Here is a 26256-nt window from a genome sequence, read left to right on the forward strand (position 1 = left end):
TTAAAATCACATTCATAGGATAGTAGAAAATTATATACGCAACTGGGTATATTCTTCAGCCTATGCACTTATTTTTAGAGTTTGCCTGTGTTCTGAAGATTGTTCAAATTAAATGCATCAAAGTACAACATTCCACCAATATTCAGAAGCACAAATACCGTCATTTGAAAAATATGAAAACTTTTCATCCCACACAAATATCACCATTCCCCATGATGAGGCCCAAGACGATGTGTTGTCATTGGTTGCAGATCTGTCTAAACATCATTGGAACATTGTGTGCACATTTTTAAAACCACACAGCACAAGACCTAGCCCTGGCTGACACTCAAACCCAGTGGCTGTATCATTGGGGAATTACAACAGCTTTCAGCTGTGTTGATCACTTGAATACTTAAATACAAAAATGATCCAGGAATCAGAATCATACAACACAGGAACACACCCTTCAGCCCACCACGTCCATGCCAACCACTTTGCCCAACTACACTAATCCCATTTGCCTGCATTAGGTCCATATTTTTCCATGCCTTGCCTATTCAAATGCTTGTTGAAATGCCTCTCAAATGAAGTGATCCTGTACCACCTCCTCTAGTAGCACATTCCAGATATCGACCGTTTTCTGTGCAAAAAATTCTCTCCCAAAGTCCCCTTTAAAACTCCCCCCTCTCACCTTAAACCTAGGCTGCCTTGATTTTGAAACTCTAACAGAAGGATGGGAAAGAAACAGCAAGGATGGGCAGAAAGAGGAGGAAAAGGGCACATATTTAGATGCTATTTCCAAAAAGATAAAGTATAAAAAACAGTGGTCAATGTTCCTTGCTGCATATTCCAAGAACTATAAGAAAAAACGTTGCACTGGTTTACAACCTTTCACAACTTCAGGACATCCAAATGGAATCTTTCAACTGGCTGAGTACTACTTAACTGCTTTTGTACTGTAGGAACTGAGTACTTCTTAACTGCTTTTGAACTGCAGGGAACATGGCTGCCCATTTTCAAGTTCCCACAAACAATAAAGTGTGAATGACTGTTATTCTACTGTTTCCATGTGACCTATTTGGGACACAATGGTTAAGAGATAAATATGAGCCAATCATCACAAGAAGATCACTGCTATTTACAAAAATAGCACCCTAGGAGCCCTTACAACCACCAAAGATAGGGGATCAGTATAACCTTTCATATGAAAGGCAGCACTTCTGATGGTACAGAATTCCTTCCGTATTGCACTGAAGTGTAGATCTGTATCTGCAATGGGATGTGAAATGGGAACTAATTCTGTCATTAAATGAACCATATTTGACCACCTATGGTTAACGCACTTTTTTCACTCTGACTGACATTAGTTAATATAACAAAAACAATACAAACTAAATGGATTTACAAAGACCATCAAAAACACAAGACAGTAATTGACATTTGCAGATAAAGTAAATTTGGACTTGGATTGCCTCTTGGATCCACAGGTCAAACAATGTACACGCATCATTTGTAATCTTCACACAGCTAAACTGGATCCATGACAAAAAAGATCCACAGAAATTCCAAAATAGATCACTTGTTAAAATAGGAATATTGGTCTCCAAATGTGTACAAAATCAGAAGCCCTTCTACCAATCTTTGACAATGGAAAGAGACATCTATATTGTTGATTACAAAGTTGGAGCAGATCACCTGTTGGCTCTGCAAATCAGGACACAAAAAAGATTAATGAAAAATTAATTTGGTTTATTAAAGGATGAAACTAACCCACCGGCAATCCCATCCCCCAAAAGTTCCAGCCCTATCCTTATTCACAGCTATCTGAAAACTTCAGCATTTTCACAAACTCACAGCTCTTGAGAGCCAATTAATTTCTTCTGCTGTAATGAAGGAAATATGGCAGTTAAGCTACCACAAGCTTGTGATAAAGAACAATTTCCATGGTCATTAGATGTTTGGATATTGAGGGAATTAAAGGATGTGGGGTTTGTAAGGCTAACTGGTGCTGAAATGAAGATCAGCTGCAATCTTATTGAACTGCATACCAGGTGTTAGGATCCAAGTGGTCCACTTCTATTTCTTTGAGGGGGCAACCTGTTGGAAGTATACAAAATGTGAGGTACAGATAGGGTTGATAGCCAGAGTCTTTCCCAGGATAGAAATGTCAAATACTTAGAGGACTTAGATTTAAGGTGAGAAGGGGAAAATTTAAAGGAGATCTGTGATTTAAATTTTTTTTGCTGAGAGCAGGTGGTGCCCAGAACACGTTGCCAGGGGAGGTGGTGGAAGCATATACGGTAGCAAGATTTAAGTGGCATTTAGACAGGTACATGAACAGGCAGGGAATGGAGGGATATAGAGGCAGGCAGGTGGGATTAGTTTAAATTGGAATCAGTCATCACAGACATTGTGGATAAAAGGACCTGTTCTGTGCTGTACTGTTCTATGTTCTAAATACCTGTATTTCTAAGGTCACTGGTGTTTCTTTAATCATTTACAAGTTCCTCCAGAACATCTTGAAAGGTTTGTTAAAACCAATCCCTATACAAACTTCAAGGAAATTCAACCTGTTTGTGTAATATCTCCTCTTAATTAGATGGCAGTGGAATGTCATCAAAACCAAATTATCAATAAACTGAAATAATTAATAATCAAAACCTAGAATGCCATTTAATGTACATGCAATCAACAAGAATTTTTTTCAACAGAGGATCTCAAGTTAAATGAAGAGAAGCACTTCTGAAAAATAAAGATATAGTTCACTTTAGCACCTTTGCAAAATATTCCAAATTTCATAAGACATTAACAAATTTAAACTGGATATTCAAAATCTTACAAATCCCCCACACGATTAAACAAATCCATAATCCCACAAATTCAGTAGTGAAGGTGCGATTAACACTGGAATGCTTCAATTGTTGTACTTGGGCAAATCAACTTCCTGCATCCATCAGATATCGAGGAGGGCAGGGACAAAATCCTGAGGAAAAAAACTTACCTTTTCAAGACTGCTGATGACTGCCAACTGAGCTGCCTTTTTCAATGATTTGAATTTAAAGACCGTCTCTGCAGTAAATAAAAGGATTTAATTACTTTTTCTCCAAGTCCAATTATAGCAAATGCTAGAGGAAATTAAATATTTGAGAAAATATGGTGAATAGGGCCAAGAACAGGAAGATTATATATTAATTCTTCTGTGTGAACAGATGAACTGTACGTTTTACAATTGAGCTCCAAGTTATTGAACTGAAAATTTCAGCTGTTTTGAATTTCTCCACTAATATTCTATGTATCATTTGTGTCCTTCTTAGCAATATTTTAACCCCAGCGTGTTACGGTAGGTGATTAACTTCTAGTTCTCGGTCACATTCTTTCATCAGCTTCAAATAAATTCAAAGGGGTAAGCTAATTGATTCACCTCTTCCACCTCAAAAACAAAAACACAAAACATGCCCCTTAGCAGCTCACATTTTAATTGAGCTTATTCCAAAACTCTGAAAACTCGGATGAACATCCAAGCTTAAGCACAATACAGAGCTCCATCACTATGCCATTGGGAAAATGGAACATTTTAATTACGACAAGAATCTAAGTATGAAACCGGCCCAAACAAGTGACATTTTCTAGGGCGACTGACATACCCTCAGATCGAACAAAGCTAACAGTTCAAGTTAATGCCAAATTAGTTCTGCCATTTCCCTCTAAGTCACAAAAGATCAATCGTTATCAGTAAAATAATCCGTCTTCTTCCATCTTTAGGATCATCCTGTTCACGTTGCCCCAAGCAATTGTTCTGTACATGTGATAGGAAGGATTTCTAATAAACATTTTGCAAATTTGTGCTGATATACAAACATATCCATCATTCACTTAAATAAACTGATCCAAACTTAATCATTTTCTAGACATCCAGATTTTTGTTATGTTATAACCATGCTCAAGAATAGTGCAGTTTTGCAATTCTCTTTCAAATAAACTTAAGGGCTTTTTGCAGATAGTCCATATTGATCACAAACAGACCAAATGTCGACTCAAACTACCAATAGCCTTCATACTCCCTTTATTCTCTCTTCTCCTTTTTAAGACATGAAACTGCCGGAGAGACCACATTATTGCAAGGGTTACCCTATTATAACTGGTAGAATAGGCAAGGCAACTCAGGAGAAATTGCATAAAGGCAGACAATCAGGAGAATCTCAGTGGATGTTGCAAACTTTGGAATTGGAATTGATTTATTATTGTCACTTGTACTGAGGTATAGTGAAAAATAATGTAAAACAATACAGAATGCAGAATAAAGTGTCACAGCTACAGAGAAAGTGCAGTGCAGGTAGACAATAAAGTACAAGATCATAATGAGGGAGATTGTGAGGTCGAGAATCCATTTTATCATACTAATAGACTTAACAGTGGGATAGAAGCCATCCTTGAGCCTGGCGGTACATATGTTCAGGCTTTTCTATCTTCTGCCCGGTGGGAGAGGGGAGAAGAGAGATTGTCCGGGGTGGGTGGGGTCTTTGATCATGGTGGCTGCTTTACCAAGGCAGCAAGAAGCATCGACAGAGTCCATGGAGGGGACGTGTATTGTGGAGAGTCGTGGCTGTCACGTGACAACACTACCCCCACCTGGTCAGAAGACACACCACTGCCAATCAAGGTTTGGCCCCGCCCCACCCATCAGCACACACCTGGCCATTGGCCTTTTTAAATTATCTGGGCTGAACCCCTACCCCCTCCCCCTCCCCCCAGCACTATAAAGAGTGCCACATGTGCTTGGCTTGGTCTCTGTCTCTGAAGGATTCATCCTGCTTCATCCCAGGCTGAGCACTGTGAAATGGTGCTGGAGAAATCATTGGTGAAGTGTGCATTGTTTAAGGGTTGGGAGCATTCCAGTTAGTATCCCCAGTAGCATAGCACCGTGCCTGCACTGAGTCAAGGGGTGGCGGGTATCATATTGTTTTTCCTTGATTGTCTGTACCTAGTTTGTTTTTTGTGTGTGTGTGTGTGTGTGTGTGTGTGTGTGTGTGTGTGTGTGTGTGTGTGTGTGTGTGTGTGTGTGTGTGTGTATATTCTACCCCTGTTGCGATTTTCCCATGCTTGCTATAAACTGTGCGCGTGTTGTTCCCGTTACCCTTTCCCCACGTTTGTCTTTTGTAAATAAATCATTTATCTCTAAGACTGTGTTCAGAGTCCTTGCCTCTGAGACCTCGAACCTGTTTCTCAACAAGACGCTAGTTTCTGTGATGTGCTGAGCTGTGTCCACAACTCTATGCAGTTTCTTGTGGTCCTAGGCAGAGCAGTTGCCATACCAAACCATGGTGCATCCAAATAGGATGATTTCCATCGTGCATCAACAAAAATTGGTGAGGGTCAAAGGGGACATGCCAAATTTATTTAGCCTCCTGAGGAAGTGGAGGCACTGGTGAGCTTTCTTAGCTGTGGCATCTACGTGGTTGGACCAGGACAGGCTATTGGTGATGTTCACTCCTGGGAACTTGAAGTTCTCAACCCCCTCGACAGCACCATTGATGTAGACAGGAGCATGTGCATCGCTGCCCTTCCTGAAGTCAATGACCAGATCTTATATTTTGCTGACATTGAGGGAAAAGTTGTTGTCATGACACCATGTCACTAAGCTCTCTATCTCCCTACCATACTCTGACTCATCACTATTTGAGATACAGCCCACAACGGTGGTATCATCTGCAAACTTGTAGATGGAGTTAGAGCAGAATCTGGCCATGCAGTCATGTGTATAGGGAGTAGAGTAGAGGGCTGAGGATGCAGCCTTGTGGGGCACCAGTGTTGAGAATAACCATGCTATAAAGTGTTGCTGCCTATCCTTATTGATTGTGGTCTGTTGGTCAGGAAATCAAGGATCCAGATGCAAAGGGAGGTGTTGTGTCCCAGGGCTCAGAGTTTGGTGATGAGTTTGCTTGGAATTATAGAATTGAAGGCGGAGCTGTAGTCAATAAACAATAGTTTAATGTAGGTGTCTTTACTGTCCAGATGCCCCAGAGATGAGCGTAGGGTCAGGGAAATAGCGTCAGCCATAGACCCGTTTCAGCAGTCAGCAAATTGCAGTGGTTCAAGGTTGTCTGGGAGGCTGGAGTTAATGCATGCCATGACCACCCTCTTGAAACACCTCATGATGATGGACGTCAGAGCCATCAGGCGGTAGTCATTAAGGCACGTTACCTTGTTTTTCTGAGGTACCGGGAGGATATTGGTCTTCTTAAAGCAGGTGGGAACCTCAGATTGAAGCAGGGAGAGGTTAAAAATGTCTGCAAATACCCCCACCAGCTGATCTGCACAGGATCCAAGGACACAGCCAGGGACACCATCCAGGACAGATGCTTCTCGCGGGTTCAGTCTCCGAAAGACTGATCGTACATCCTCAAATGGTGACTATGGGTTCAGGTGCATTGGAGGTTGTTCAGGTGAGTGGTGACATACCAATCCCCTTCTGTTCAAAATGTGCATAGAATGCATTAAGCTCATTGGGAAAGGATGCGCTGTTGTCGGCGATGCTGCCCAACTTTGTTTTGTAGCCATTATAGCATGTAAACCCTTCCACAACTGACAAGCTGGTCTGGAACCAATTCTGGACTAGAATCATCTCTTGGCATCTCTGATAACTTTACAGAGGTCACATCTGGACTTCTTGTAAAGATCAGGGTCCCTGATTTGAATGCTGCAGTCCTAGACTTCAGTAGGGAGTGGATCTCCCGGTTCATCCATAGTTTCCAGTTTGGGAACACCCGGATGTCCTCTTTGGTAATAATAAACCATTTCTAATTCTGTAAATGGTCACTGTGAGCTTGTTATAATGCTAATGAAGCATTTATTCTATCACTCCTGATTTAAAATGATAACCACGTGGTAGCCCCTATCCATCTGTACCTATCTTCAATCTGCCTGATGCAATGTCGACTCAACTTAATATCTCACGTTCATCTTCAAACAAAAATAAAAATGTTGTCTTTTTGTAGTTTAAAGGAAACAAACTTATTCTACTGTCTACTAAGCCATTTAACTGCTCAGGTAAGATTCAGAAAGTTGCTTTAAAATGTATATGTTACACATGAAAATAGACTGATCTACAAAGTCAATCCCAATATAACCTGTTAATTTCCATTGAACACATTATTAATATATAATGTAAAAAGGATGTCCAATTCACTTAATTGCAACATTGCTTTAAACCTCCTAAGATTCAGACTATGTCTGATTGTAATACTTTCACTCAAGCCATCAGGCATAGAGTGCCTTCTTAGGTCACATTGACACCGGTTTCTACATCAAATAAGAGCCTCCACCCTGCCACACAATTCTCTGAACAGTGTGTTCCCAACATTTCTCAGAGTCTGATTGAAGTTAGTCCCCCATTCCCTTGGTCAGTATACCTTGCTACTTATAACAAAGTCTCTTGTCTTTTGGTTCCAATCTCCACCAAAATATACCTATTCCATTCAGATTTCACGTTCTAAAAAAATTTAAACCATTGAACTGGGAGGAAAGGGTAGGGGAAGGACATTGGGTTTTTTAAGTCCAAAAGTACTGAAATATGAAAAGAAAATCCATTTTACCTTGCAGCAATCGTTTGAGTCTTGCACAATCCACATTTATGTGCTGTATCAATTCAATGTCATTGACGTCAGTACTATCTTCTGAGCACACTGCCAGCTCTTGTAACCTACAAATGAATGTTAATATAGAACACATTCAAAGATAAAACAGAAGGTGTGAATAATTAAGCTAATCAGCAACGAACCTATATTTGCTCAAACATACCAGCCAATCACTGACCATAGTACATAGCCAGTTTCCACTGATGATCATTAATAGTTCAGTAACTGAATCCATACAGTTTTGAGAAAGGAGCACCAGTATTATTGAAATTATATTCTTGAAACTCTAAGTCACTGACAGTAACAAATACTACCCATTTTATACAACACTGAATTGGCTAAAAACGTTGAATATTCACAACACCTGACAAATGGTTCACTTCAAATCTGCAGAACAACATGAGTAAGGGCTACTCGAGGGGACTCAAGAACTATTTTGCTTATTCTTCTTGCTTATAATCTCAAGTGAGGTTTTGTATGAACGGTGTAAGATTTTGTAACTAAACAACTCCATGCCTCAGTGGCACAGGATGTTGAGTCATGTCACTGAATGCACAACAAGATTGACTCAGAACTGTTCCAGATTTTAAGCTGCATGTACCACCTTGATCCAAGTGGGGAAAAAAAACCCATCTGTTATGGATGCAAAGTTTCATGATTCAACACAGATCAGTGGGACTTGATCTGCGAAGATACATTGGCAAAAGGAAATGCACCAGTAAGTGGACAAACTGTATAAAATAAGGATCCTGCTTAAAATGTATACACAACATTCCATCAGGTGCCAAACCAATGCTCAAAGATCACTGCATCCTCAAGATTTGGCCTCCCGAACATCTCCTATTTTTCATTAATCCATTGTTGATCGCACCACCACTCATTGCACCTTCCTGCTTTCAAATTTTTGTAAACTCAAGATCATGCAAAACTCTACTGCCCACATCCTAACTCGCATCAATTTCTGTTCACCCATACCATAGGCTTGCTGGCTCCCAGTTATGCCTCCATTTTAAAATCATCCCCCTTGTTTACTAACCACTTCATGGTGTTACTCCTCTTTCGGTATCATCACCTCCAGTACTATAATCATCCAATGTGTCTGTATTCCTCCAACCTTGGACACCTTAACATACTCAAATTTGATCACCACACCATTAGTGATCATTTTCTTCAAGGCCCAAAGTTCTGGAACTCTTTCCCAAAAACTGTCTCTCTACTTCACTTTGTTCCTTCAAGATGCTTCTTAAAAGCTACCTCTTTAATCAGGTTTTTTGGATATCTTTTCTAATTATGATTTAGGTTTAAATCAAAAGTAAATCAAAATAACATTGCTATAAAATGCTATGAAAAATTGTTGCTACATTAAAAAGTGTAATACAAATACAAGCAATTGTGAAAAGAAAAACATATGTGCTGAGAATGACAATGTATGATTAAAACTGGATGAGGCACATAGAATGTAAGGAGATTCATGAATATAAACACCAGCAGTGTTTTTGCAATTGGAAGCCTGTAACCAGTGGTGTACTGCAGTTACCTGTGTTGGGACCCTTGCTGTTTGTTATATACATCAAGAATCTGGATGTCAATGTAGGAGGTATGATTGGTAAGTTTGCAGGTGATATGAAGATTGATTGGTGGTGGTGTTGAAAGTGAGGAGGGTAGCCTTAGGCTACAGAACATTATTAGTGAGTTGGTAAGATAGGCAGAAAATGCCTGATGGAATTTAATCCCGAAAAATGTGAAGTGATGCATTTTGACAGGACTAATAAAGCTCAGATACATGCAATTGGCTGGTAGGACTCTAGGATCTACTGAAAAACAGAGGGACCTTAGTGCACATGTCCAGAGATCCTTGAAGGGAACAGCACAAGCAAATAAAGAAAGACAGCACTTTGAATACTTGCCCTCATTAGACTGAAGATAGAGTACAAGAGCAAGGAAATTATGGAACAACTATATGAAACATTAGTTAGGCCACTGCTGGAGTACTATGTACCATTCCAGTCACTACATGGCAAGAAGGATATGATTGCATGGGAGAGGGTGCAGAGCAGATTCACCAGGAAGTCATTTCAGTTATGAGGAGAGACTGGATAGGCTGAGTTTGACTTTCTTGGAGTGCAAAGGCCAAGGGGAACCTGGCTGTGTTATACAAAATCATGAGGGGCACAAATAGCGAGAAAATTTTCCCCTTAGCAGAGGTGCACATATCAAGGCATAGGTTCAAGGAGTGGGATATTTAGAGGGGAATTTCCTTTCATCCAGAGGGTGGTTGAAATCTGAAACACACTGCCTGAGAGATGCTGGAGGTAGATACTCTCGCATGATTTTGGTAGTATTAGGTGAACACTTGAAATGCCTTGGTAGGGAAGGGCAAGGGCCAAGTGCTGGAAAATGGAATTAGAACAGATATGTACTTGTGGCCAGTATTAACATGGTAAGCCAAAGGACCTATTTTGCGCTGTATGACTCCATGAATCTTTGAATTTGCCGTTCTTTGCAAGCATGGATGATGCAAATAAAGCATACTTTCTTTTCCAAGATACCTTTCGCATATCAAGAAATACCAATATGTTTTACAACTAGGCACTTTTCAAATGTAGTTGTGGTATAATCCAAAAATTGGCATAAACTTAAGACCCATGAATGGTAAAATAACATTAACCAGAATTTATTTCAGTAACCTTGATTGAAAGAACAAAAATATTGATGGGGTATTTTACAGGCTCCCTAACAGCAGGAATACAAGTGGAAAGAGTTAATCGAGAAATAAGAACTCGTAGCAAAGGTTATACAATAATCATGGGGGACCTGAATCTTGATGCATATTGATTAAATCAAATTGGCAAAAGTAGCACATAACATAACCAAAGATATAAGAGCAGGTCAAATGTCCTCTCAAGCCAGCATTGTTATTTAATAAAATCAGGCTGAATTGATCTTGTACACAACATTTATTTTTTGGATCTGGGCATTGCTGTCAGGGTTAGCATTTGTTGCCCATCCTTAATTTCCCCTCGAGAACGTTGGACCGACCGCCTTCTTGAACTGCTGCAGTCTTTTTGGTGCAGGTGCTTCCACAGTGATATTGAGGGAGACCCAGCAAGAAAGGACAGTGATACATTTCCATGTTTTTCGTGTCATCCAGCATATAAACAGGCCATTTGGCTCACCACGTACGTGGCAACCAGTGGGCACCCAACTGTACTAATCCCATCTTCCAGCACTTGGCCCATAACCTTCTATGCCTAGGCAGTTCAAGCGCTCATTCAGACACTTCTTAAAAGCTGTCAGCAATTCTGCTTCCATCACTCTCTCAGGCAGTGTATTCCAGGTACTCAATCTCTGGGTGAAAAAGTTCCCACTCAGATCCCCTCTAAATCTCTTAGCCCTCACCTTAAATCTATGTACTCTACTTTTATCTACCTCTGACAGAGGGAAAGTTTCCTGCAGTCTACCCTATCTATACCCTTTTACTTTGTTTAATTCCAGGTAGTTAACTAAATTTAACTGCTGCCACAATGGGATCTGAACGTGAATGTTAGCCAATGCTTCTCGATCACTGTTCCACTCTCTCCTTTCCTGAATCCTTGATGGTTCTATTATCGATCTCATATATGAACATGCTTAATGACTCAGCGACCACAGATATCTGGGGTAGAAAACTCCAAAATTTCACAACCCCCAGATATGAAGAGGTCAGCCACTATTTCTTGGTCTACAGCCCGTCACATCTACCCTGTCAAGCCCGCTTAAAACATACGTTTAAATGAAATCACCTCTCATTTGCCAAAACTAAACTGAATATGTTCAATCATTCAACTTTTCTACGTAATTGTTCCTCATTGGACAACCCCATCAGTTCAGGAATCTCTTACGAACCTTTACCACATCACGTCTATGACAAATATCTTAAGAGTACAGGTGTAGTTCAGAAAGTTTATAAAATGCACTCAAGACAGTTTTCTGAGACAATATGACATGAAACCAACAAATCTGAAACAGGATGAAACTCATTGTGAAGGATTCTCTGGAGGAAGTGATCAGCACGTGGTGGAATTACTTAAGCAGTTCCTGGGAAGCTACAAGCTTGAACTTAAATAAAACCACTCGTATAGAATCAAATAGTACAATGACTAAACTAGATTATATAGACTAAGATTTCCCAGCAAACAAAAGCAGTTTAAAAACTAATTTTAAATTTCTCAAATGTTTATTTCACTGAGAGAATAAAAATTCCAAAAGGTAAGGAATCCAACTGAAGCTAAAGGTTGCATTCGGTCAAAAGAAAAAGCTTATAATATTGTTACAGCAATCAGCCTGTAACTGGAAAAAGTTCTAGGAAGCAGCAACAAGTGACCAAACAATTGATAAAAATGGTGAAAAAAAACAGAACACAATGGCATGAAAGTAAAAGCTATTCAGAGCTTCAAGAGCAAGGTGAAAGAGAGAGAGGCAAAGGGGTCGCAATGACTGCTACCTGCCCAAGCATGTGCACGTGCCCACATGTGACAGAGACAGAGAGGCATGTAGAAACAAAATGTCAGGTCAGGAAAAAGTTGTAAGTAACCAGGATCAGATTGAACTGTGACCACTCAGGACCCAATTAGGCCCAGGTTATGTCAGAATTTTATACCCAAGTGGATATCTATTGTAATGTATCCAAGTTCACTGATAGTACAAAACTGGCTGAGAAATTCAGCAGTGATGAAGATTCAAGGAATCTATCATGGTTAATCAAGCAATCAAGTAGCATAGAGCACAACCCAAGAAATGACAGACTGTGCACTTTGGAAGACTCCCCCCACCCACAAGGAACTATCAAATGTTTCCGTACAGATCAATTTTGGTATATTGGCTCACGAATTACCAAATAAACACACAAGTAAAGCAGGCAATTAGAAAGGCAAATGTCATGTTGACCTTTCTTGTAGGAGTCAGAGAATAAAATGAAGTCTTTCTTAGATTTGCAGCTCTTTGACAAAGTCTCATTTGGTGTACTGTGTGCAGTTAGGTCTCCATACCTAAAGGATAGCCTCGTACTGAATCCAGTGAGGCACAGGCTCATTAGATTGAGTTCTGGGGTGTGAGGATTGCCCTATGAGAAAAGATGGAATAAGAATCACCACTACCCATTTTGAATGAAAACTAATCTCTGAGATGCAGATTTTGACAGGTTAGATGATAAGAGGCCATTTCCTCTGGATGTAGATTCTAGAACCACAATTTCCACCCTTTTCTCATCATCACATATGAAACTACGTTGCGGTTAGCTGCCAGCCAATTGTCTCCTCTCTCCGGCATTGTCTTTAGTGTTCTTTCTTGTAAAAACTGTGTACCATGCATGTTTAATTTATGTTTTTCTTGTGAATGCTGCTTATATGCTATGCGCCTGTGATGCTGCTGCAACTAAGTTTTTCATTGCACCTGTGCACACATGTACTTATGCATATGACAATAAACTCTACTTTGATCACGTGGTCCATTGCTGTCTCTTCCCTTTCTGGATCTCTCTCCATCTTGGGGGATAGGTTAACAATGAACATCCATTTTGTCAGCCTTGGTAACATTTCGCAAGGAGGACCTTAAACTCTCAACCTTCTGACTCAGAGGACAACGTGTTATCAACTAAAATCACAACCAACGCAAATGAAAGAGAAACAACTGTTCTTTTGCACATTTCCAAAATTGAACCTGCAAATTACACTATTGACCTTGCAAGCAAATTCACAAAGCAGCAGACTTCAAAGATGTCATACATACATGGAGAAACAGAAGGAAGATTTAAAGACATTCAGCAGGATTGAAAAAGGAATGTTTAATTTTAATGTTACAAAAGAATCACTAAACACAATTGCTCATTACCAGAATGATGGTAACACTGCCTGAGAGTGATTCACTAGTTAATAAAGCAGCTGCAATGCAAACTGCCCTCTCAAAGATGGCTGTATTTTTTGTCAAAATAATCAAGTTTATGGATGCTTCTCATGAAACATGATTACAAACCAAATGGACCTTCCATCCATTAATGGGAATGTGTTACAGCCAGCAAAGCCTGTGACACAAGAAGCCAGTAGCTCCTCAACAAGGCTTAAAATGAGTCAAACAGGAAGGTAAGACATCAGAAGCAGATTTATTATCACTGACTTATATGACGTGAAATATGTTGTTTTGCAGCAGCAGTACAGTGCAAAGTCATAAAATTACAATAAATTACTTGTGCAAATAAATAAATTGTGCAAAACAAGGTACTGTTCATGGACCATTCAGAAATCTGATGACAGACGGGAAGAAGCTGTTTCTGGATCATTGAATTTGTGTCTTCAGACTCCTGTACCTGCTCCCTGATGGTAGTAACAAGAAGAGGACATGTCCCAGATGGTCAGGGTTCTTAGTGGTGGATGCCACCTTCTTGAGTCACTACCTCTTAAAGATGTCCTTGATGGTGGGGATGGTTGTTATTACTATGTTTACAAAGTTAATGCCAGAAGCATGATCAAACTTCTGCCACGATGGGATCTTGAAAGGATGCAGGATTTACCCCAAAACTTCCTCAGCGGAAATCAAGCTTACTTCATCCAGGACTTTGAAATGAACCTACAGGACCACTTAAACAAATCCCAACAGATGAGCAAAATGGACTTCCTGAGAAGTTCACCTATAACCAAGTTGTCACCAAAACCTTTGACTCACTAGCAAGTACATTTATGCACGCACAAGGATTTATTTTCCTTTTGTCAACCTGCACCATCAACTACGTACCATGAAAGCAATTTCCATGGAGTTTATTGGACATTGACTCAAATTTGTGCCAGAAGCGAAAATATTTTCATGATTTTTCCTCTGTGACATCATCTACATTCCCCTTTACCCTTTCACCATATCTAGACATCAATTGGGACAAATATGCCACCATACAACCCCTTGACATCAATATTATATATAATGAAATCTATCATTTAGTCCAACCATTGTTGTTGTCGTCTATTTCCCCATTTGCTTGTATCCTTTTATTTACATTCCCACATGTCAATAGCCTTCTGTTCACGTGGCCAATCATTCATTCCACAAGACCACACTCTGTCAAAGAATCTCTGCCCCAAATCTTTTGACATTCAATTAAACTCGTACCCCTTAGATCTAGATTCTTCTGAACTACTGACAAACATTTCTCATTTTTTCTTAGGACATAAACTTGAAGGCCCATTTGGCCCATTGAGTCCTTGATGATGATCAGAGCAATCCCTTTGCCCCACTTATTTCTGTGTAACCTATACTCTCACGTGCCCATCAACTCGTGTCGAATTCTCCTGCAACCTACTTTGTGTAACTTACAGTTGCCAATTAACCTACCAACCAGTATGTCTTTGGGATGTGGGAGGAAACCCACAGGGAGATGATGCAAACTCCTCACAGACAGCCCCCTAGGTCAGGATGTAACCGAGGTCGCTGGGCATGGTCATAGGTTGCCTCCTGCAAATTCAAAGCCAGGAGACCACCCATGCCCAGGAAGAATATAATTTGTTTTTGGGGAGGGAAGGAGTGAGAGGGATGGTGGGTTATAAGCGCTCGAAGGAATAAGACAAAAATTCCTTGAGATATTTGTTACCCGACTTAAATATGAATCTACAAAAGCAGCTTTGGACACATCAGTAACTTGTAACTCAGAATGAGCCAAATTATTGATCCTTTGCAAAGACAATGCTGATTGTATATGTAGGTTCCAGCCAGGCGAGCAGTGAAAAACAGACTTATAGCCACGAAATTAAGCTTCATTTTACAAGGTGCAAAAACATCAATGTTGGCAAATCCTAAACAACACTGGCTCATTAACGTGGAATATATATTATTCTTCTCAATCCCCACTTTGTAATTTAGATCTGTCTTGATTACTGTTCTGTTTTGAGGAAGCTTGAAGCCTGTAATAAAAATAAACTGGAAAGACAGAGCTAGCTTGCATGTGATCTACTCGGCTAAACGAAGCTATAAAAAACTAGGAGCTGCGATGTCTAAAACAGTAAAAGGGCAACCATCAGAATAACCTCCTGGCTTATAATTTGCATGGAACAAGTTTATGGTGTTCCTGTTCTGCTCATCAGAATTAACACTGATGCCCAAGGTCAACCATAACTTTGGACTTGGGTACTAATCATTAGTTTTTTTCCCTTTGGAGGTCAGCATCAGATTCTCAAATCTACATACAGATCTTCTCAAACAGTAGTGGAAAGAAAATGTATAGATATCAATAATGTGCGAAATAATATAGAGAGTTGTTCCTAAGCTTATATTTTATTGCTGTTGCTCACTTCAGTGGCAAGATTCAAAGATTCAATACAGTACTTTTAAAATGCACTGCAGCTGTGCGAACAATAAGCACCCACAAGAAGTTTACTGAATTGTTTTTAATATGGAGCAAAGAACAGTAATGCGAGAAAGTGATACTAATACATTTAAATTCACTAAGCTACAGTATTCAATAAATAAAATGGAGAGGTGTGAGACATCCAGTAAAGTGGAAAAAAGTACGCAACACTGACAGAATAATTTAAGTCACAAGCAAGTTACAGTCAGCCAAATCACGAGGGACTTATTTATGATTTTGCTCTGCTCAAAGTATTCTGCAAATTCTGCTTTTAGTTTTCAACTGGAATAGTGTTTCAAGTCAAGAGACAAGATAAAATCATTTTCTCATTAAAAGTGTCAATTATACTTTCAGTGTTTCTCCTCAGAAGTTAACAACAAAAATGTGAACGATTGATAACAATGATGATCTCATCCTTTATTTCTGTTATAAAAAGTACTGAATGGATCTAAGTTACTCTTTGGAACTTGTACAAAGAACAAGGCTGCTGAAGCCAAAATAATTATAAACATACTTGTTCAAGACTTAGGACTGCCCTAAAGGAAGATTAATAACCTCCTTGGGCAAAAGTTTCCCAGATAACTTTTGAACCAGTCGCAAAATACAAAGGATGATTTAGTGTTGAAGCACTGGTAGCAAGAAGATGGGGTTTCTTGTACTTAAATTCCATAACATTTATGGTCCATTACTTGGGCATCTGTCTACATACAGGTGCCCCACCATCCCCAGTATGGGTACACATGGCCTTTTTGTTCACACGTTTGTGAAATCATTAATTTTGCTTGAACAGTAATGCTTAGATATTGGTTTGAGGGGTGGGGATTGGACCCAACCACCACTTTGATACCCAATAAATTATTTTTGCATTCTATTCCAATTCCTGCCGACTGTGGTTTGATAATTTATTACTTTGCTGTGATTAAAGGATTTGATTGTGTAAGGCACATTTCTTGTCTGACCTCTGTTCAAGCAATTTGCTTGTGCTAAACATTGAACAGGTAAAAATTAAGCAAATGATTGAAGTCAAAGCACAATCACAAACTTTGTACCATGTTAGTGCAAGGTTGTTTATCCAAAAGGAGTTTCAACATAGATTTTTTTCTGCTATTTTCCCTTGAAATGTGGATAACACAAACTGAGTATTAAACTCAACCACTTAATGAATGATTAGTATCACTTTAATTCAGGCCAATTAATGGGTGACAAGTTCTTTCTACAGAAGGACATTAATGAAGCAGTTACATTTTCACAGTAATCCTTCAGCTTTCTTCAGTTTTTTTCTGATGCAAGGCTGACTCATTTAAAAAAAAATATCAACTTGGCAATCTACCATGATGAGATGTGAACATTTAATCACCAGACAGCAAATCCGCTTTACAGAATGACTTGCATCTGTACAGTGCATTTCTTGATTTCAAGATCTCTAAAAGTACAGAAACAAAGAAAGTTGCAACCATATTCACTGCTCTAATATAGGAAACACAGGAGCCAATTCACACAAAACTAGGACACACAAACAACAATATGACGATGATCAGTTTTATGTTACTTGCATGCTATGAATGCTAATCAGGATACCAGGAAGAACTCCCTTACTCTTATCTTAAATAGTGTCGTGAAATCATTTAGTTCACATCTGAGGGTCAGCGGTTTAACATCTTATCTGCAAGACAGCTCTGCTGAGAGAATAATACTTCACTGGAGCATCATGCTTGTTCTGAGTGCAAACTGAATTCAGCAATTTCAGATTTGCAAGCAAGATCGCTATTATTGAGCTAACAGGACATGAAGATCAGCAGTGAGAGATATGGTAACATAGCAGTTATGTTACTTAACTGGACTTGATCTAGAGACAAGGACAAATCCCACCATGGCAGCTAAAGAATTCAGTGCATTTGGAATTAAAAGCTGGTTCCAAAAATGGTGAAACCAGCAGATTGTCATAAAAACCCATCTGGTTCACTTATGTCTGCCAGGGGAGGAAATCCTTACCTGGTCTGGCCTATACTTGATTCCAGATTCACCAATGTGATTGGCCTCTAAAATAGTCTAGTAAATTGACCTATGCAAGGGGTCTCTTAGGGAAATTAATAACCACCACCTTTACTAGGAATGTTTACATTGAGTGAGCAAATGAAAGAACCACAACACAAATACTTCCTGGTTCTTGTTTACCAATGCACACAACTTAATTTTTTTTTTACTTCCGTTACATCCTGTCCTTTTCTTTTTGAGAGAGATGGTAAACAGACACCAGAAATCCCCAGAGAAAAAAAACACACTAAACTCAACAGACTCCATCACTTACCAACCAAAGGTCCTAAAGAAATTTATATGAACACATATTAGAAACTGGAGTAGGCCACTCTGTCTCTCAACCCTGCTGTGCTATTTGATATGATCTCAGCTGATTTGACTGTAACCTCAAATCTGGTTACCTTCCTCCAAAATAAACTTTCACCCCTTGCTTATCAAGTATCTAACCATACCATGCTGTAAAAACATTCAAAGACTGCTTCCACCATGCCTTGAATAAGGCAGTTCAAGAAACTCATGAGGCTCAGCAAAGAAGTCACCTCATCTGTCTTCAATGTGTGATTCATTTTTCAACAGTGACACCCAAAGCGGGAAACATCCTCTCACATCCGCTCTATCAAGACCCTTCAGGATCTTGTATGTTTCAATTAAGCCCCTTCTCTTCTTCAGCAGATACAGCACTAGCTTGTCCAACTTATCCTCATAAGACAACCTAGACATTCAAGGTAATTTTTTTTCTGAACTGGTTACAATGCATTTACATCCTTTCTTAAGTAAGGACACGAATACTGTTCACAGTGCTGCAGGTAAGGTTTCACCAGTGTCCTATAGAACGAAGACATAACCTCCCAACTTTCATATTCAATCCCCCTTGCAATAAATTATTAGCTTTCTTAATTAGTTGCTGTACCTATATATTAGCCTTGGGCAGATCAGCACTAGGATACACAAGTATCTCTGCATCTCAGAGCTCTACAATCTCTCACCATATAGATAATTTGCTTCTATCATATTTTTCCTGTCAAAATGGTCAATTTCACATTTTCCAAAATTACAATCCATTTGCCCACTTGTTTAACCTAGCTTTATCCCTTTGTATTCCCCTTATGCCCTTGTCACAATTAAATTTCCTACCTATCTTTATGTCATCAGCAAATTTAGCAACCATACCTTTGGTGCCGTCATCCATGTAAAAAGTTGAGGGCCCAGGACCGATCCTTCTGGCACACCACTTTTTACATCTTGCCAACCAGAAAAAGACCCATTGACACCTACCCTCAATTTTGTGTTAGCCCGTTATAGAGTCATAGAGCAATACAGCATGGATACAGGCCCTTCAGCCGAACAAGTCCTTGTGACCACATTGTCCACCATCTAGTCTCAATTTCCTGCATTCGGCCCGTATGCCTCCAGGCTCCTCCCCTCATGTACCTATCCATCTGCTTCTTAAACGATACTATTGTACCTGCCCCAGCCACTTCTTCTGGCAGCTCATTCCACATACTCACCACCCTCTGCGTGGAAAAAGTTGCTCCTCAGGTCCCTTTTAAACCTTTCCCCTCTCACCCTAAATTTACGCCCGTAGTTTTGGATTCTCCTACCCGGAGGAAAACTGTTACCATCCACCTTATCTATGCCTCTCATAATTTTAAACATTTCTATAAGGTCGCCCCTCATTCCCCTACGTTCCAAGGAATAAAGACCTAGCATGGCTAACCTGTCCCTGTAACTCGGGCCCTCTAGTCCTGGTAGCATCCTTGTAAATCTTTTCTGCACTCTTTCCAGTTTAACCCCACCTTTCCTATAACAGAATGACCAAAACTGTACACAGTACTCCAAGTGCAGCCTCACCAACGACTTAGACAACTGCAACAATGTCCCAACTCCTATACTCCATGCTCTAAATGATCCGTTGATCTACCATCTGCACCCACACCTTGCATTCCATGCTATAAACTTTTACTTTCCACAATACCTTTTGGCGCTGTACCTTATCAAACACCTTCTGAAAAATCTAGGTATAGATGGTCAAATCTGGGTTGCCCTTTATCCACAGCTCATGTTACTTCTTCAAAGAACTCCAATGGCCAAACTTTATTTCCTTTTAACAAAACCACTTTGCCTGATTAGCTTGAGTTTTTTCCCAAGATCCCTACTGAAATATCTTTAATGATATCTTCTAACATTTTCCATTTGACTGATGTTAAGCTCACTGGCTTACAGTTTCCAGCTTTCTGCCTCCCTCTCCCTTTTTGAATAAAGAAATCACATTTGTTATTTTCCAATCTAATGCAAGCTTCTTAGAATCTAAGGAATTTTTTGGAAATTAATACATTAACAATTTCTTTTAAGACCCTCGGATGACGCCCATCGGAATCTAGAGACTCATCTGTGCACAACTCCCAAAACCTACTCAGTACCACTTCCTTGGTGACTGGCACTTTCTTCATTTCCTCCCTCCTTCTAATCCCCAATTTACAGCTATTTCTGGGATGTTACTTATATCCTCTACAGTAAACACTGGTGCCAAATTCCTGTTTAATCCATCTGCTATTTCCTTGTTTGCCTTTATTAATCTCACAACATGAGAAAGGACTTGATTGTAGCATTTAATATCCTGAGGGGTCTTGAAAGGGTAGACGAGGAGAGGATGTTTCCTCTGTTATGATCCTTTCCACAAGACAAATGCTCGCCTTGTTAACTCTTTTCTTTAAAACTATAGAAATTCTTAACATCTGTTTTTATATCTCTGACTAGCTTTATTTCTACTTTTCCCTATTAATTCTTTTAATCATTCTTTTTTAAAAAAAATACATTGCCCAGTTTGCTGACCTGCTGCTCATGTTTATTCAATTATATGCATTTCTACTTTTAACTGCATTTAATAGCCTTGCCTTTGTCACTGAAGATCAACTAAGCTGGAAATCCAAACTGAAAATCCTTCTGCTCAAATCCAGTTTACAATCGACGCTTCATCATAGCACCAATAACAACAAATATTCTTATGGAAATAATTCTGAAGTCAATGATCTGACAAATAGCCTAAATATAAACTAGTGGGAGCCACAGCATCAGTAATGAACTGATTCCATTCAATTTGTTTAATTAATAGATTCAGCATCAATTTTACACTGACACACAAATTATTTACTCATCAAAAAAAAATTTCTTGCATGTTTGCCACTGCGACTTGAACAAATAGATTGCACTGACCTGGTGGAGATACGGCTGAAGACAGCATTAAAGTTATTACAACTCAAGGAGAAGAGAACCCCAGAAGCAGAGTTGCGGAGTTGTGCTATGAGCTGGTTTCCTTCACGGGACATGTGGATGAATTGGCAAATTTCCGGCAATAGCTGTTTTACAAGCATGGTCTCATCGAGCCGCATTGTATCCTTAGGCTGCTACCAAAGACAACAGAAGGTTAAACTGTTACCGATGCACACAAAGCATAAAATTTTATAGCTATGAATATATTCATAAGAACAAACTTGGTAATATGTTTTGGAGAGAAAAAAAAACCACATGAATTACATAATCACTGCTTTTAATTAAACGGCCCAGAGCTACAAAGTAAGAGGCTAAATAGAAGTCAAATCAATGGAATGGAGGAAGAGACTGAAGGTATGGCTGCTGCAGGAAGTCTTGAAATGGACTTTGAAGATATAAACATTGAGGAAAAATTCTTCAGAGGGTCCAGACATGGGAAGATGGAGAGGCACAAGGAAGAGTTTGCAGCAAGAAACTTGGACAGTGCAAAAACAGACCTGAAATTATGACTAGAAAATTAGAGGGTTTGTTTAACCTCTTCCACTTCTACAGAGACAACGGTAACTTGGAATAATATTACATACATAATGTAATAACCCATCCTAAAATGCTTCACTGGACCATAATCAGGAAAAATTGTAACATCGACAAAAGGCAATATTAGACTATGTCAGCAAAAGCCTGGTTGGAGGTGTTAGTTTGAGAGGAGTATCTCAGCCGAGAAAGGTGGAAAGGCAGAGGTTTAGTGAAGGAATTTCCAGGCCTTGGTGACAAATGACAATAATGGTAGATCATACCATTTTTAAAAGGGGAAAGGGTCAAGAGATCAGAATTTTAACTAGGAGCCAGCATAAGTCAGCAAGCATAAGGTTTACGGGTGGATGAGACTTCGTGAGAGTCAGGAAACGAGTAGCTGAAGTCTGGATAACCTCACATTCACGTAGGACATGACAAGAGGGCACTGGAATAGTCAAGTGTGAAGGTAACAAAGCATGGATGAGAGTTGCAGCAGTGAATGAGTTGAGACAACCAATACATACAGTTTGAAACTCGTATTAGAATCAACAGGGTTGTCATAGTGGGGGACTTAAACTTCCCAGTATCGATTGGAACCTCCTTAATACGAAAGGCTTAGATGGGGTGGGATTTCTTCAGTGCATCCAAGAGGGGTTCTTGAAACAGTACATGAAGAGTCCAACTAGAGGAGAAAGCACATTGGACCTGGTTTTGGGAAACGAGCCAGGCCAAGTGACAGACCTGATAGTAGGTGAATATTTTGGGAATGGTGACCACAACTCATTATGTTTTAAGATAGTTATGAGTAAAAAAAAATCAGATCTTGCGGGAAGGTACTAAATTGGGGGAGGGCAAATTGCAAGAGCATAAGACAGAGCTAAGGGGCATTGACTGGGAGCAGCTGCTGTCAGACAAGTCCAGGTCTGACATGTGGGAGCTGTTTAAAGACCAGCAGATCAGAGTTCAGGATTGGCATGTTCCGGTAAGGAGCAAGGACAAGGATGGTAAGGTAAGGGAACCTTGGATGACCCGAGCAGTCCTAAATTTCGTCAGAAAGGAAAAGGAAGCATACACAAGGTTTAGGAAGCTAAAAATCAGACTGGGCCCTTGGAGAATATAAAGGCAGCAGGAAGGTACTCAAGCAGGTGATTAGGAAGGCCAAAAGAGGTCATGAAATGTCCTTCGTGAACAGGATAATCCCAAAGCATTTTACACTTATATTAAGAAAAAAGAGGATAACTAAGGAGAGGGTAGGTCCACTCAAGGATAAAGGAGGGAATTTCTGCATGGAGTCCGAGCACGTGGCTGAGGTACTAAACGAGTACTCTGTGTTGCTATTTACCAAGGAGAAGGATTTGGAGGATAGCAAAAGCAGAACGGGGCATGCTAATGTGCTGGGACATTTTGAGATTGAGGAGGAGGTACAGCTGGGTCTTCTGAAAAGCATTAAGGTGGATAAGTCCCCAGGGCCTGATAGCATATACCCCAGAATACTGACAGAGGCAAGTGAGGAGATTGCTGGGGCTTCAACAAAAATCTTTGTGTCCTCACTAGCAACAGGCGAGGTCCCAGAGGACTGGAGAGTAGCAAATGTTGTGCCTTTGTGCAAGAAGGGAAATAGGGATAATCCAGGTAACTATAGGCCAGTGAGCCTCACGTCAGTGCTAGGGAAGCTATTGGAGAGGATACTGCGGGATAGAATTTGTGCATTTGGAAAGGCATGGCCTGCTTAGGGACAGTCAGCATGGCTTTGTGCGGGGCAGGTCATGCCTTACAAACTTGAGCGAGTTTTTTGAGGAGGTGACAAAGGAGCTTGATGAGGGTAAGGCGGTGGATGTTATTGACATGGACTTTTGTAAGGCTTTTAATAAGGTCCCTCATGGTAGGTTGATTAAGAAGATAAAGGTGCATGGGATCCAGGGTGAATTGCAAGTTTGGATTCAGAACTGGCTTGCCCATGGAAGACAGAGTAGGGGTGGAAGGTCGTTATTCTGGCTGTTGGTCCGTGACCAGTGGTGTTCTGCAAGAATCAGTGCTGGGACCTCTGTTGTTTGTGATATATATCAATGATTTGGATGAAAGTGTAGAGGGGTGGATTAGGAAGTTTGCAGATGACAGCAAGATTGGTGGAGCTGTGGACAGTGTAAAGGACCATCAAAGAATACAGCCAGATATAGATCAGTTACAGATATGGGCAGAGAAGTGGCAGATGGAGTTTAATCTGGGCAAGCGTGAAGTGTTGCACTTTGGAAGGTCAAATGAAAGGAGAAAGTATACAGTTAATGGTAGGCCCCTTAATAACATTGAGGTATGAGGGATCTTGGGGTCCAGGTCTATAGTTCACTGAAAGTGGCTATGCCAGTGGATAAGGTGGTAAAGAAGGTGTATGGCATGCTTGCCTTCATTGGTAGGGGTGTTGAGTATAAGAGTAAGGAAGTCATGCTGCAGCTATGTAAAACTTTAGTCAGACCGCACTTGAGAGTATTGCGAGCAGTTCTGGTTGCCGCATTACAGGAAGGATGTGGAGAGGGTGCAGAAGAAGTTTACCAGGGTGCTACCCAGATTTAAGGTATGAGCTACAAGGAAAGTTTGGACAAAATTGGGTTGTTCTCTGCAGAGCAGAGGCGGCTGAGGGGAGACCTGATAGAGGTTTTTAAAATTATGGGAGGCATGGATAGGGTAGACAGTCAGAATCTTTTCCCCAGAATAGAAATGTCAAACACCAGAGGACATGCTTTTAAGGTTGGGGGTGGGGGGGGGGGGGCGGAGGAGGTGGGAGTTTAAAGGTGACGTGAGGGGCAAGATTTATCTATTTATTTATTTATTAGTTAGTTACGCAGATGCCTGGAATAGGTTACCAGTGGCTGTAGTGGAAGCATGGAGATTGGTGGAGTTTAAAAGGCTTTTAGATAGACATATGACTATAAAGGGAATGGAGAGATATGGATAATACATAGGAGGAGGACATTTAGTAAATATTGGCATTAAGATCGGCACAACATTGTGGGCTGAATGGCCTGTCCAGTTCTATGTCCTGTGTTCAAAAATCAGGGTTGGGAACACTTTAGTTTAGAACATAGAACACTACAGCACAGTACAGGCCCTTCAGCCCACAATGTTGTGCCAACATTTTATCCTGCTCTAAGATCTATCTAACCCTTCCCTCCCACATAACCCCCTATTTTTCTATCATTCATGTGTCTAAGAGTCTCTTCAACGTCCCTAATGTATCTGCCCCCACAACCTCTGTAGGCAGTGCGTTCCACACACCCACCACTCTGTGTAAAAAAACTTACCCCTGACATCCACCTTATACCTTCCTCCAATCACCTTAAACCTTCCTCCAATCACCTTAAAATTACATCCCCTCATGTTAGCCATTGTCACCCTAGGAAAAAGTTTCTGACTGTCCACTCGATCTATGCCTCTTATCCTCCTGTACACCTCTAACGTCACCTCTCATCCTCCTCCTCTCCAAAGAGGAAAGCCCAAGCTCACTCAAACTATCCTCATAAGACATGTTCTCCAATCCAGGCAACATTCTGGTAAATCTCCTCTGCACCCTCTCTGAAGCTTCCACATCCTTTCTATAATGAGGTGAGCAGAAATGAACACAATATTCCAAGTGTGGTCTGACCAGAGTTCTATAAAGCTGCAACATCACCTCGTGGCTCTTGAACTCAATACCCTGACTAATGAAGGCCAACACTCCATACGCCTTCTTAACAACTCAATCTCCTGCGTGGCAACCTTGAGGGATCTATGGATGTGCACTCCAAGAACCCTCTGTTCCTCCACACCGCTAAGAGTCCTGCCATTAACTTTGTATTTTGCCTTCAAATTTGATCTCTCAAAGTCTATCACTTCACACTTATCCGGGTTGAACTCCATCTGCCACTTCTCAGCCCAGCTCTGCATTCCATCAATATCCTGTTGTAATCTACAGCAACCTTCTACACTATCCACAACACCACCAACCTTTGTATCATCAGCAAACTTAATAACCCACCCTTCCCCATCCTCATCCAAGTCATTTATAAAAATCACAAAGAGCAGGGGTCCCAGAACAGATCCCTACAAAACACCACTGGTCACCAACCTCCAAGCAGTTTGTCCTCCTATGGTGGAGACGGGATGAACCAGGTGTCTAGGGAAGGGAGCTTAAGAGGAATACCATGACTTCAGTATTTGCAACATTTAGTGAAAGGAATTTTTCCTCATCTGGAACAAAATACTGGACTGATAATCTGATATCTTCGAGGGATTGAGAGAGGAGCTGATGAGGGTCAGGAGGATTTTGTCAGAGTGAGTGTGGAAAGTATTTTTGGTGTTGCTCTAGATGCCAGAAGGGTAGGTTTGACTATGGATAATAATAGATGTGAAAGGGAGCCAGGTGGGTGCATAGGAATTGCCATTTCCCTAGAGTCACTTCTTATGTTTAGTAAAAGATTC

General features: G+C 40.3%; 1 protein-coding gene across 6 annotated transcripts in view; it reads right to left on the bottom strand.

Annotated features, from left to right (window-relative positions):
- nf1a (neurofibromin 1a) overlaps positions 1-26256 on the bottom strand; it is a 261284-nt gene that overhangs the window by 195894 nt on the left and 39134 nt on the right. For 5 of the 6 annotated variants that reach the window (XM_052035188.1, XM_052035186.1, XM_052035187.1 and 2 more), the window contains exons 4-6: positions 21232-21422; positions 7575-7681; positions 2984-3051 (exon numbers count right to left, since the gene is read on the bottom strand). In XM_052035188.1, coding sequence (XP_051891148.1) covers positions 2984-3051; positions 7575-7681; positions 21232-21422 — 366 coding nt within the window. The remainder of the gene's footprint in view (positions 1-2983; positions 3052-7574; positions 7682-21231; positions 21423-26256) is intronic. The other variant, XM_052035185.1, reaches the window with a different exon arrangement.

Source organism: Pristis pectinata, chromosome 21, assembly GCF_009764475.1.
Source record: "Pristis pectinata isolate sPriPec2 chromosome 21, sPriPec2.1.pri, whole genome shotgun sequence".
Lineage (NCBI taxonomy): Eukaryota > Metazoa > Chordata > Chondrichthyes > Rhinopristiformes > Pristidae > Pristis > Pristis pectinata.